The sequence below is a fragment of the Arachis hypogaea genome, chromosome 15 (assembly GCF_003086295.3).
Source record: "Arachis hypogaea cultivar Tifrunner chromosome 15, arahy.Tifrunner.gnm2.J5K5, whole genome shotgun sequence".
In the NCBI taxonomy this organism is placed as follows: domain Eukaryota; kingdom Viridiplantae; phylum Streptophyta; class Magnoliopsida; order Fabales; family Fabaceae; genus Arachis; species Arachis hypogaea.
In genome coordinates this window covers 103,610,998-103,623,522 of record NC_092050.1, presented here as the reverse complement: position 1 = coordinate 103,623,522, position 12,525 = coordinate 103,610,998, and the positions used below count along the sequence as shown (strand labels likewise).

At 32.5% G+C, this 12,525-nt stretch overlaps 1 protein-coding gene across 1 annotated transcript; it reads left to right on the top strand.

Annotated features, from left to right (window-relative positions):
- The first annotated feature begins 486 nt into the window (after positions 1–486).
- Positions 487–7,734, top strand: LOC112747096 (GDSL esterase/lipase At2g03980-like). The gene is made up of 3 exons (XM_025795131.3): positions 487–699; positions 1,198–1,450; positions 7,341–7,734. The coding sequence occupies exons 1-3, from the start codon at positions 496–498 to the stop codon at positions 7,526–7,528; spliced, it is 645 nt and encodes a 214-aa protein (XP_025650916.2). The 5' UTR covers positions 487–495; the 3' UTR covers positions 7,529–7,734.
- Positions 7,735–12,525: the final 4,791 nt, after the last annotated feature.

Below are 12,525 nucleotides of genomic sequence, written 5' to 3'. Positions count from 1 at the left end.
CTTTTAATATAGTCATTTATTGCTTAAGTTATTTTTTTAAAAATAGCTTAATTAAGTTATTTTTCCGCTGGCCTTAATATGCTATTCATTACAATTTAGTATTATTACGAGAGAGAAAATATGTTTTAGTTTTTTTGGTTACCAGAACATATGTTTTATTTAACTTCATCAATTTTGTAATGTTACCACAAAACTAATCTACGATTCAATATTTTCATTTTAATATTTGCAGCTATCTACCTTGGTCTGCCCTTTGCCCCTGCGTACTTGGGACTTTCAAGAAGTAAAAGAAACAGAATCGTAACCACAGGCATAAATTACGCATCCGCAGGTTCTGGAATTTTGCCAGACACCAGTAATGTTAGTGTCTCATATACACACACTCTTCTACTTCAAATTTTTCATCAGCTAAATTTTTTTTTTCTTATTTTAAAGAATAAACGAATTTCTGATCCCATATACTATTTGTTCCTGAATTAGAAAACTTCAGTAATAATGGACGAACAAATAAATGGATTTGAGAGGACAATTAAGGAGATTTTGCCAAAGGGGTTAAGTAAAGAAGCAGTGGAAAAGCATGTATCTGAATCCTTGTTTCTTGTATCTTCGGGTGTGAATGATCACTTCAAAAACGGAACATTTCGTGGTAGTAGGAAATTTGCTTCCTACCTCATAAAAGAATTCAAAATACGGCTGCTGGTATGTCACATTTATTTTCATATACAATTCACGTGTAAATTGTTGCAAAAACTGATAAAAGTGACACATTTGTCGGTAGGATTTTGCCTAGAATTATTCTACTTATATACCAAAAAAATCAGATATTAAATTAATAAATTATATAAAATACAAAATACACATTAAAAATAAAATAAACATTATGTTTATTTATACATAAATATATGATGTTTTTTTTTATTAATTTTTAGGATACACATAGTATTTTTTATTTTGTATAAAATTTGTTTGAACAAAAACATACTATGTTAATTTCCTTAGATTGAATTGAGCCAATTGAACTTAGTTTGAATATGATTTTCTTTCCGCCTGCACACACGCTGCATGTCTGATTTTTTATCAAATAATACAATAATTAAAGAAACACAAAGGCATCACGTTCCTTTCATCTTCTCATTTATTATTATTATTATTATTATTATTATTGTAATTGTTTTTTTTTTTTTTTTTGTGTGACAGATACTTTATAACCTAGGGGCAAGAAAGTTCTTTGTGAACAATGTTCCTCCAGCAGGGTGCTTTCCATCAATAACTCTGCACTCAAAACCAATAGGAAAGTGTAGTGAGAAGATGAACAAACAGATCTCCTTTTACAATAAGAAATTGCTTATTTTACTCCATGAATTGCAGACTCAGCTTCCGGGCTTTACCTTTGTCCATTCAGATCTCAACAAGAGCATCATGGAGATAAGTGAAAACCCACATAAATATGGTAATAAGAACAAAGTCACATGTCTTTTGTTTTCCCTTTTTAGAAAATATTCTTTGGTTTTCTTTCTGACTTTTGCTTGAAGTTTTGTTTGGTAACGAACTTTTGTTTGAAAATTATAAAAGTGAAAAAATCATAAGCGGTTCCTTGAAGTTTTATTTTGGGTTAATAAAATAGTTAAATTGTTGATTTATCCATTAAATATCAACTAGAATTGATAGAATTTTTTGTTAGGAGTCTGATTATTTTTTGGATAATTATTAGAGGGTTGTTTATAATTTTTTTTAATTTTTTATTATCTTTTTTATATACATTGGCTAAATTTATTATGTAAAAATTAAAAATATTAATAATTTTATTTTTTTTATTTATAGAAATTGAATGGAAGATATTTTTTTAATTTTTTATTGTTGTTTAAAAAAATTGTTAAGATATTATATTATTAGGATTATATCAAATTTTAGGTGTACTCAATTTAAATTAACCATCATAATTTACATAAACTCATTATTTTTTTACCAAAGATAGGAGACTCGAACCCGCAACCTCTTAATTGAGTATGGAAAAACTATGCCATTTGAGCTTAAACTCATTATTTAAAAGAAATGCATATTTTATTTTATAATAGGTAATGAAAAAGTTCACACAATATTTTATCTAACATACATACAATAAATGAAAATGTTTATGTTAATTAACTATGTAGATAAAATATTAAAGATGGGTAAAATTGTAACACCCTATTATACAGCCTTACATCTAGGATGTAAAATAAAGGTGGCGAGACGCTATGACCTCTAAAATGAAATATAAATAATAATAATAATAAAAAGGAGATATATACTAGGAGCCTTGAAAAACGGGTAAAGTAAAATCACAAAATAAAAAGCGCAATACTCAGGAAATGGAATAACTTACGTCCTAAGAAACCTAATGATCATAGATATGATAAAGCAAAAGAGTGGATAGATAGCCAATAAAACAAAATAACTAGCTCCTGACTTAGCCCGTGAAACTAAGGCTGGCCAGAGAATATTTACATACATATATAAGTATCCCAAAATACCCAAAATACAGAAATAAAACCTTAACTCTCCTTAAACATCTAAGAGGAACAAAATAAACAAGTTTCTTGGAGAGAAAGCTAAGTACATATATAAATAAACTGATAATCAAAAGAACCTATGGACCACTCCGCTTCAGGGATCCAGACGCCTAGCGAGGTGCCTCTCAACCTGCATCTGAAAACAACAACACAGTATGGGGTGAGAACCAGATGTTCTCATCATGGTAAAGGTGCCACACACATAAGATATAAGGTCCTGGAAATGCCAGAAGCAATCCTAGAATGCCAACACTCAGTTATAAAACTTAAATTCTAAATAGAAGCCATAAAAAGGGTAGGTGTTCTAAGGAATTCTAAACTTTCTTACTTAAACCTAACTTTATCACCAAACCGGTCTACCCTTCCTCTATTCCTCCATCACCAATGACTTAGCAGAGATAGACAACCAAACATTCAAGCACAAGTAGAAAACAGGTAGTACAGGTAGCAAATATAACAAATAGCATAATATATATTTAGTTAGGCAATCCCAAGTAATGCATAGCAGACAAAACAAACAGAATGCACATGATGTATGTCTGTCCTATGGCTGATGAGGCTCATCTGTCGGTTATCCAGCCAATCCGACAAGTCCAAAACCCTTAGACTGTCTCTCGTTGCGCATCCCCATGAGTATATGCATAGATTTTCTCATTCATTCATAATTCATACATTCATTCATCCATTTATATCTCACTCAATGGGGGATATCCATTCTCGAGAATTTATACGTGCCCGGTCACCCTTACGACGTAGGGTTAACAGAGTATCGAGTATCAACCCGGAACTCGTGGTGGCAAGCCACGGTTCTGTTACCCAGAAAAACTCGTATCTCCGATATCATTAAATTTATAAGCCGTATAATATTCAAAACCATTCACATTCATCATATATAATCATTCATCTTAGCCATAGCAACATATATTCATTTAGCCTTCACATCATTCTCTTATAAATCATCATGTTTACCCTTTTCTTCATCACCAAGTTACCTCAATTTCCTAGCTTCAACTAATTACTAAGCTTACTAATAAGATCTAGGGTTCAAAGGATAAAAATAGAGGTTTAGAGGCTCGAAACCATGTTTGAATCATAAAAATACAAGTGCTGAAAAAATAGAATGTGTGTGAACGCACACAGGTGTGCGTGCGCACACCAACCAGGAACTACTTAGTGTGCGTGCGCCTTACCTATGTGAGCGCCACCAGCAGAAAGCATACCCCGGTGCGTGCGTGCGCACTATGGCGTGCGTACGCACATGTGAAGTTATTGCTACTGCTGGGTGCGTGTGCACATCAGTGTGCGTAGGCACACACAAGAAATTCTGGTTCTGCTGTATTTTAAAAGATTTTAGTTTTTGCACCAGATTTTCAGCATCCATAACGTCCTCTACAGGATTCAATTTTTCGCAAAATTTATATCGTTCTGAAGCTTATAAAATCCTCTTTGATTTGAAATAAATCTAATCTCAATCCAACATTTGAGGTTCGAGTTATGGACTACCAAAGTTCGTAAAAAACAAGTTTTCGTTCAAAACCTCAAACCTCCATTTTCTTTAAAATTCAACTTACCATTAGCATAACCTATCTATATCATTACCACCACAGCCACCATAATAAACCATACCTCAAATCAACAGCACATACACACACCTCCCAAATGCATCAACCAAAATTATAATTTACCAATTCTAAACTTATATGCTCATGTACCCCAAGTCATTAGTTATCAATTCATCAAATTACCAACTAGTTAATAAGCACCAAAATCAACATAATATCACTTTAACATTACCACCATAATTCTTCCATAACTACCATAACCCCATTCCATAATATCATATATCAACCTTGCAAATATATCAACAAATTGTCCTTCAACTATCCAAGACATTCATATATCCTTTCAACAAGTTCATAGTCATTAATTCATCAATTCACATCTTGTTATCACTATCCACCACGATAACCCAATACACAACTCATAATATAATTCAACATCAAGGATACTAAATATTAAACGTTCCTTTACATTCCAACTTATCCTAAGGTCATCTAGCCTAAGTTTTCACAGAACATTATATATTAAATACGCGAAACCTAAACTATACCTTGGCCAATTTCCGCGTATTTATCCAAGGTAACCCACAAAACAAAGTTGTAAGCCTCAACCGTCAAAAATCCAGCAACTAGAACTCTCACCAAGCTTCCAATTAAACTTCCAACATATCCAATTGGCTCATGTCACATATTTACATGCACCTAACATAATTATCACAAGCATATTCCCAAAATTCAATACCCAAAACACCAAATTAATGAATTAACTAGAATTCTAGATAGAATTTTTACCTTACTAACGAAAAATTGGGACAGACCCGGCAAGTCCACCAAGTTAATTTGATCCTGAACACCGAAATTGAACAATTTTCAACATAATTGCTCATAAATTTTTGAAATTGGGGGAAAGTGGCTGAGAAGAGAATAGTGAGTTAGCTACCAAATTATTCCATAGATTTTGTAGAGCTCGTCGCGATGAACGTGTGGTCGCAAACGGTTCGTCAATGGAGCTTCGGATCAAAAGTTATTGAAAAATGAAATTTGAGTGAGTGTTTTGGAAAAGAAAGAGTGTTCTTCTCCCCATGGCTGTGATTCCAGCGTGTTTTCATGCAAAAATGGGGAAGAGATGTGCTGAGCCCATTAAGTGGAAGGGGCTGGTTGGGCCCACGGGCCTGGTTCGTATCCGGTTTGATCGGTTCGGCCTGTTCGGCTTAATTTTTGGCTAAATTCTTTGAAATTGGTGTCAAAGTTCTTGTTTTAAAGAGCTCTATCCTATTTTAATATAAAGTTTTCATTTCTAATCTTCCTCATTAAAATTTAATTTATTGGCTAATTATTTGCTAATTTAGCAGGGTTTACAAAAATGGTCAAGTTCATCCCTAAAAGATTATTCGTTTTTTAAATTAGTCTCTCAAAATTTTTTTTGATCAAATTTATCCTTCAAAGATTTTAAATTAATTGCATTAGTTCTTTTGTCATTTTTTTTGTTGACAGCGCCAAATTTTGTTAATATGATACGTTAAATGATACTATAACACACATAGGATAGGAGTCTTAAATGACTATTATCATGATAAGTTTATAAAATTAGATCAAATCAAAACCTAAGAGGCATTGGAATCCCTCAATATGTGGTTGATTTAATCTAATTTCATAAACTTATCATGTTAGCAGCTAATTAGGACTACTAGATGTGTGTTGTGGTGTCACATAACTTGTTAAATCAAGAAATTTTGATGCCATTAGTAACGAAAGTGACAGAAGGACAAAATGACTAACTTAAAATCTTTGAAGGATGAATTTGATTAAAAAAATCTTTTAGAGATTAATTTGGAGAATGAGTGATCTTTTGGGGACTAATTTGATCATTTACTCCATTAAAGATTAACATTTTAACATTTTATAATAACTAATAACAAATAGATATTAAGACTAATAACAACAATTATCAATGTCATTCTTATTAATATGTATATCCTCTATTCAATCTCTATAAGTTAAAAATTTAAAATTATTAATATTTCTCAGTTCTTACACAATAAATTTAACCAATTTATATGAAAAATATAACAAAAAATAGAGGAAAAAAATTTAAACAGCTTCTGACAATTATTCTAAATAATAACAAAGTTCACAACAAAAAAAGTTCTGTTAATCTTAACTGACACTTAACGAACAAATTAGCTGATTAATGTGTCACATAGACACACTCCGTTAACTCAAGAAAAAAATCGTTGACAGAGATCAGACACTAACCATCAGTTTCACAAAATTAAAGATTAAAGATAAGAGAATATATATATATATATATATATATATATATATATATATATATATATATATATATTTTTTTTTTTTTTTTTTGCAGGGAGCCTCATAGTCTTTCGAAAAACTTGTCATGGGTCGAGATGGATATTTACCTATTATAAAATCAAAGTCGTTTTAAATTTTTACAATCTAATTTTAAAAGAAAAATTATTCAATTTATCTATTAAAAGAGTGAATATTTGATGTTTTATTAAAGAATTATCACTATTAATGATATTAAATTATTTTAAAATTGAGAATATAGTCTAAAAAATATATATAATAAAAAATATATATTTATAATTATTAATTATAAAAAATCTTAAAAACAATTCTCAACGGTTTTACATAAATAAACAAATTTTTCATGATACTTGAAAATAATATTCCAAAAATAAGATTTCAAACATATATTATTTAGAACAAATAGTCAAACACCGCAGAAATTTCAGTCTCTTATTTTATAGTTTCTATGGTAAGATTTTATTATGTGGAAAAAAATTTAAAGCACATTTATCAATTTTTTTTACTACACATAAAACAAAATGGAGTTGTCCATCTCCTAAATTTGGTTTGTGCCAATATATAAAATGAGAAGCATTTCAATTATTTTAGTGTTCTAGGTGTTCTAATAATTTTATCTATTAGTCTTAATTATAAAATCTGTACATAATTAAAATCAATCACAAAAATTATTGAAACAGTTGCAACACTCGAAATAATTTTTTATAAGATGTGACTTATCTTTGAGAAATGATATATAGATCGAAACACTTGCAACACTTGAAATGATTTTTTATAAGATGTGAGTTATCTTTGAGAAATGATATATAGATATGTTTGAGAAATGATACATAGACCAAAATACGAGACATCTACTTGTTTGAAATGTAATGGACGCACTTGATTATAACTTGTGCAGGCATAGTGGAAGCATCCAAACCATGCTGCCTCGGAAACATCAATGGAAATGATCTTTGTGCAAACAGAAACACATATCTGTTTTTTGATGACCACCCAACCGAGAGAGTCAACCAAATATATGCAAAAAAGTGCTTCATTGACCATGCTATTTGCACTCCGCGCATAAACATTAGACGCTTTTTGTAACTTCTAATTTCTTAAACAAATCAGGTGCCTCCAAGCTAGCTGTCAAGTTCTGGATCAGTCGTACGTGTAAAGAATGGGCGCTAGGCGCCATAATAGTGTGGGCACCTAGGTTTGGGCAAATTAGAAACATAATTAGCAGGAGTTGCTTGGGGATTTTGACTTTGAGAATGGGAAGGCTATTCTTGATTGAAGCGATGAAAACAATGCCAAGCAATATGGTCAAATTGGCCACAAATTTAACATTGTGATCTAGAATTATCAGAGAAATTTAAGTTCGACCACCTCAGCCAAATTTGGCAGGTCCTCTCTTTCCTCTTTTTCCACCATGCCATTTCCTTGATTTTGAGTGGGAAATTATAACACATTACCACACATAGTCTTATATTTAAGCCATAAAATAGAGATAGCGAAATATTACAACCATTAAAGGAATATATATATATAACGAGGAACCTTGAAAAATAAGCTAAACAAAAGACCAAAATTGGTATCGTAACACTTTCATAAGGATAAGCGTAAATGTATAAGCAATATCGTAAGAAAACTAAAACATATATAAACAGATCATAATTTCAAAAATACAGATATCAACCCAAAATGTGTCTCAAATCACAAATTAAACTCCTGTTTCTCCATGTCGACCTCTAAGAGGGACAAAAGGTAAAATATACAATACAGAGAACAACTATATACATATATATACAAGTAGAAATAAAATGATAAGTCCAAAATGTAGTTCTTCGCTTCTTGAAGGCCTCCAGAATCCCAGTGAGGTGCCTCTCGACCTGTATTTGAAAAATAGCAGAAATATGTATCGAATGAGAACCGGAGATTCTCAGTATGGTAAAGGTACCCGCAAAGTCAATATAAAAAGTCCCGGGAAAGCCAAATGCGTTCCTAAAACTTCGTTTGCTCATAATTTAACTCAAACTTAAAATTAGTTCGAAACCAGAAGGTTTGGTACTCTAACTACTGGATTTCTATCTCTAAGCTAATTCTTCGTCTTTTTCTCCCTCAAACCTCCTAAACACTAATGGAATAACCCTCATCACTCCTCCGCCGTGTGAGGGGTCTATCAAAAATATACACAAACAAGCCAAATAAAGAAAGCACAGGTAGAATTCAGATAATCATGGCAAAACAATTAGGCAAACCAAAATAAATACACACTCAAGAAAAATATTCAAATGCGTATGATATATACCAAACATTCAATAGTCGGTTATATAGCCAACCCGACATGTCCTGGTTGCTAACCATTGGATAGTCCCTCTATGCATACAGCCCCAAGCTCAATAATATCTATGGAAAAATTCCAAGCTCATCCATGGGGGAGACAATCACCCCAAGCTCAAATGTATATATGCATGCCCATGGGGGAACCGGGAGAGCTAAAGTATCCGGTTATATCTTACGACAGAGGGTCAACAATTTGTCTCAATTATATAAGCCAAATAGACTTTTAATTCATCATTATCAATATCATAATAATCATTAACTACAAATCATGTATCATTCATCATTTTGTTGCTTTAACAATTCAACCATTCACTTCTCAATCTCTTCCTCAATTCTCCACCTAACTCATTCAACCTGTTCACCCATGTTTTAAAGCTTAAAGAATCGCTAACGGACCTTAAACAAGTATTAAAGGATTTTAGAAAGCTAGAAAAATGGTTTAAAACTAAAAAAAAAAACACACTTTTTAAAAAACAGGAGTTTCGCGTATGCAGGCCATATCCGCGTACGCAGAGGTATAAAATTGGATGATCTTGCATACGCGCCCCTTTGTCTGCGTACGTGAGCCCTTGGACAGGGAGACATCCCCGCGTCGCGTACCATTGCTCGCATACGCGAGGCTGTCATTTGGCCAATTCCATGTATGCATGCCATGTCCACCTACGCGGGACATCTGGGCCGAGCCTTGGGTTCACATCGCGTGTATGTTTGCGTACGCATCTGCACCAGAAACTTCAAAAAGCTGTTAATGTCAGAAAAATTAATTTTTCATACCCAACTTCGAATGAGCATAACTTTTTTGTTAAAAATTATTTTTAGTCTGTTCTTCGAATGTTGTAAACTCCACGAACCCAATTTCAAGCAAAATAAGTTTTACAAAATTTGAGGATCCGGAAGCCAAATTATGGCGCCAAAGTTGGTTAAGAATCAGCTTTGACCAAAATTTGCAAAAATCTCTAACTTTCCAAATTCCTCAATTGTAAACGATAGTTTTACAACCAAAATAGTATCAAAAGTAACCAAACCATGTTCATACATTCTCCATTCATTCCACAACATACCAACATCCATACCTTCTAATCCATTCAATCATTTTATTCATAATTTATCACCATAACCAACAGCAAACATCAACATCATCATTATCTTGTACTCATAAAAAAATTTTTTGAATTCGACACATACAAACTCATATACCCTTCATATACAAATCATATACCATATACACAATTCATTCAGTTCATATATATCTTATAGTCTTCTAACCTAAGTTTTCACGCGATATTAAACATTAACTATGAGAAACCAAAACCATACCTTGGCCGATTCCTCCCTAAGCCCAGCACACCTCAAAATGCCCTTCTTCGTCAAGCTCCAAGCCTCCAATTTCCTCACCAAATGAAATCTCAGCTCCCAAGACTCAAATCAATCCTCCAACATCCACCAATTGATTCCAACTCATACAATTTTAATCTAATACCGCACAATCCACTATAATCAATCATAGGGTTACCAAATTTTAACATTTCACAAGGGTTTAACAGTTTCTTACCTCGTCCAAGGATTAATTAGACAAAACCCAATAATTCTCACAAGCTAGCTTCATCCTAAAACATGAAAACATCACAATCTTCATGCCTATAACCCAAATTTTCGAAATTGCAAGGAGGAAGGGCTGTGTGAGAAAATGTAAATTTCTTACCACTTCGTTAATATGGTTTCGAGGAGCTTGACGCAGTGGTCACGTGGCCGCAAATGGTGCGGTGATCGAAGCTCCAGATTGTGAGATATAGAGGATTGAAGTTGGAAAAGGTTTGGGTTAGGGATCCATGGCTCCCTTCCCCAATTGCAGCATATTTAACTTGATTTAGGGGAGGAGGAGGCTGAGTGTTAGCTTTTTTATGTTGGGCCTTGGGCCCTTTTTGGGTCCGATCTAACTGGTTCTGCCCGTTAGCCCGATTTTGGGACAAAATCTTTAAAGTTAGTATCAAAGTTCGTATTTTAGTATTTCTACTTCTCTAGATTATAAAAATTTAATTTGCTAATTTCTTTAAATAATACTTAATTTATTAGCTAATTATTCATTAATTTCGTAAGGTTTACGGAAATGATGGAAAAGAACTCTGTGCCATATTTGCTTGCACTAGAAGAGTTTTTGGTTTTCTGAATTTCTCAATCATGTCAGAATGTGTAAGAACAATACTTTCTATTTTAGTGAGGGAATGCATTTATGGCTTAGCATTGATTGTAGTGAGTAGCATTTTGCAGTCGATGCGCCAAAAACTTGATGGATCTAATCTTGACAATTGCATCAAATTGCTTCAAGTAATATCATGGTGAGTGAATATCGTTCACACGAGGATTGAAGGATTGAACAAGCAACTTCTAATTGAATCTTCTAATTAGATTGGCCAAACTTTTGCAAGAGGAAAGATGTGAATCTTGAAATAATAAAGAACAGTAAAGGAAAGTGTTTGGTGTGAATGAATGCTATATGAAACAAAAATAGAGAAATAAACAGTGAATAAAGATGTTAAAGGCTTCAGAGATATTTAACTTTCAAAATAGAAAATTCTCATGTTTATTTACTTTGATTTATGCAAAAATATATTTACGAATAATCGTATATAATCAAATTCCAATTCTTTAGCAATTCAATTTCTCTTTAACTTATTTAATCGCCAATTCCTTAGTCAATTAATTAAGAACAAGAGGTTAAACACGATTCCGATTTAACGCCACACAACTTTCAAAATATTATTCCTAGCCAAGTTAAAAAATTATGAGAAAGAGTTTCAAGTTAATCCCGATATTTCCCAAAACAGAATTTTTGAATTTTTCCCAATACTTATAACCATTAAGATAAAGAACGAAACTCAATTTTTGAATAAGTATAAATGCATTAATCAACATAAAAGAAACAATCACATTATTAATCCATGAAAATTAAACAGAGCTCCTAACCCTTAACAAAAGAGAATTACTTACTCATGATAAATAGAAAAATAAAAGCTAATGAATGAGATGATAAATGCTAGATCCTTCCTCGTGAATCATCTCTTCCTTATATATATCCTAAGTCCTACATAAGAATTCAAATTCAAAATTAAATCTAATATTATCTTTTGAAGGATAAGATAACAATAATTCAAATCTAAACTAAAATGAAATCTTATCTTTCTAGAAGAAGTTAATAATAACTAATCATTCAAATCATGAATCTTTGGGTTGAATTAGAACTTCTTGGAAGAGGATCATGGGCCTGGCGCTGGACTTGGGACATTGGCGCCAGACTTCGATAAACTTTGGACCCCCGGGAGTGACAAAATCACTTGAAGTTAGGTGCCAGTATTAGGCATTGGGACCCCAGTATGTTGAAGGTCCTCTAAAGTTGGGTGCCCACTCCTGGCGCCCGGCTTGAGCCTTCCAATTCCATCAAAGGCTCTGGGCATTGCTTTCTTGGGTGATGGACTTATGAATTTGGACGCTAGACACCCTCTTTGGTAATTCTTAGGCATTCAATGCCCACCTTCCTGGGAGTTCAGTATTGTGCCTTCCTTGTTTGCTTCTTTTCTCTTAATTACTTTTAAAACTAATCTTAGATTCACAATAATTCTAAAACAACTTCAAATATATGAATAGCCATGAAACTTCATTAAAAATATAAGAACTTCAACTTAAATATAAGAAAACTACTTAAAAGATATGAAAAAATCACTAAAAATGCCAAGCATTACAATATCAAACTTAAAATTTTC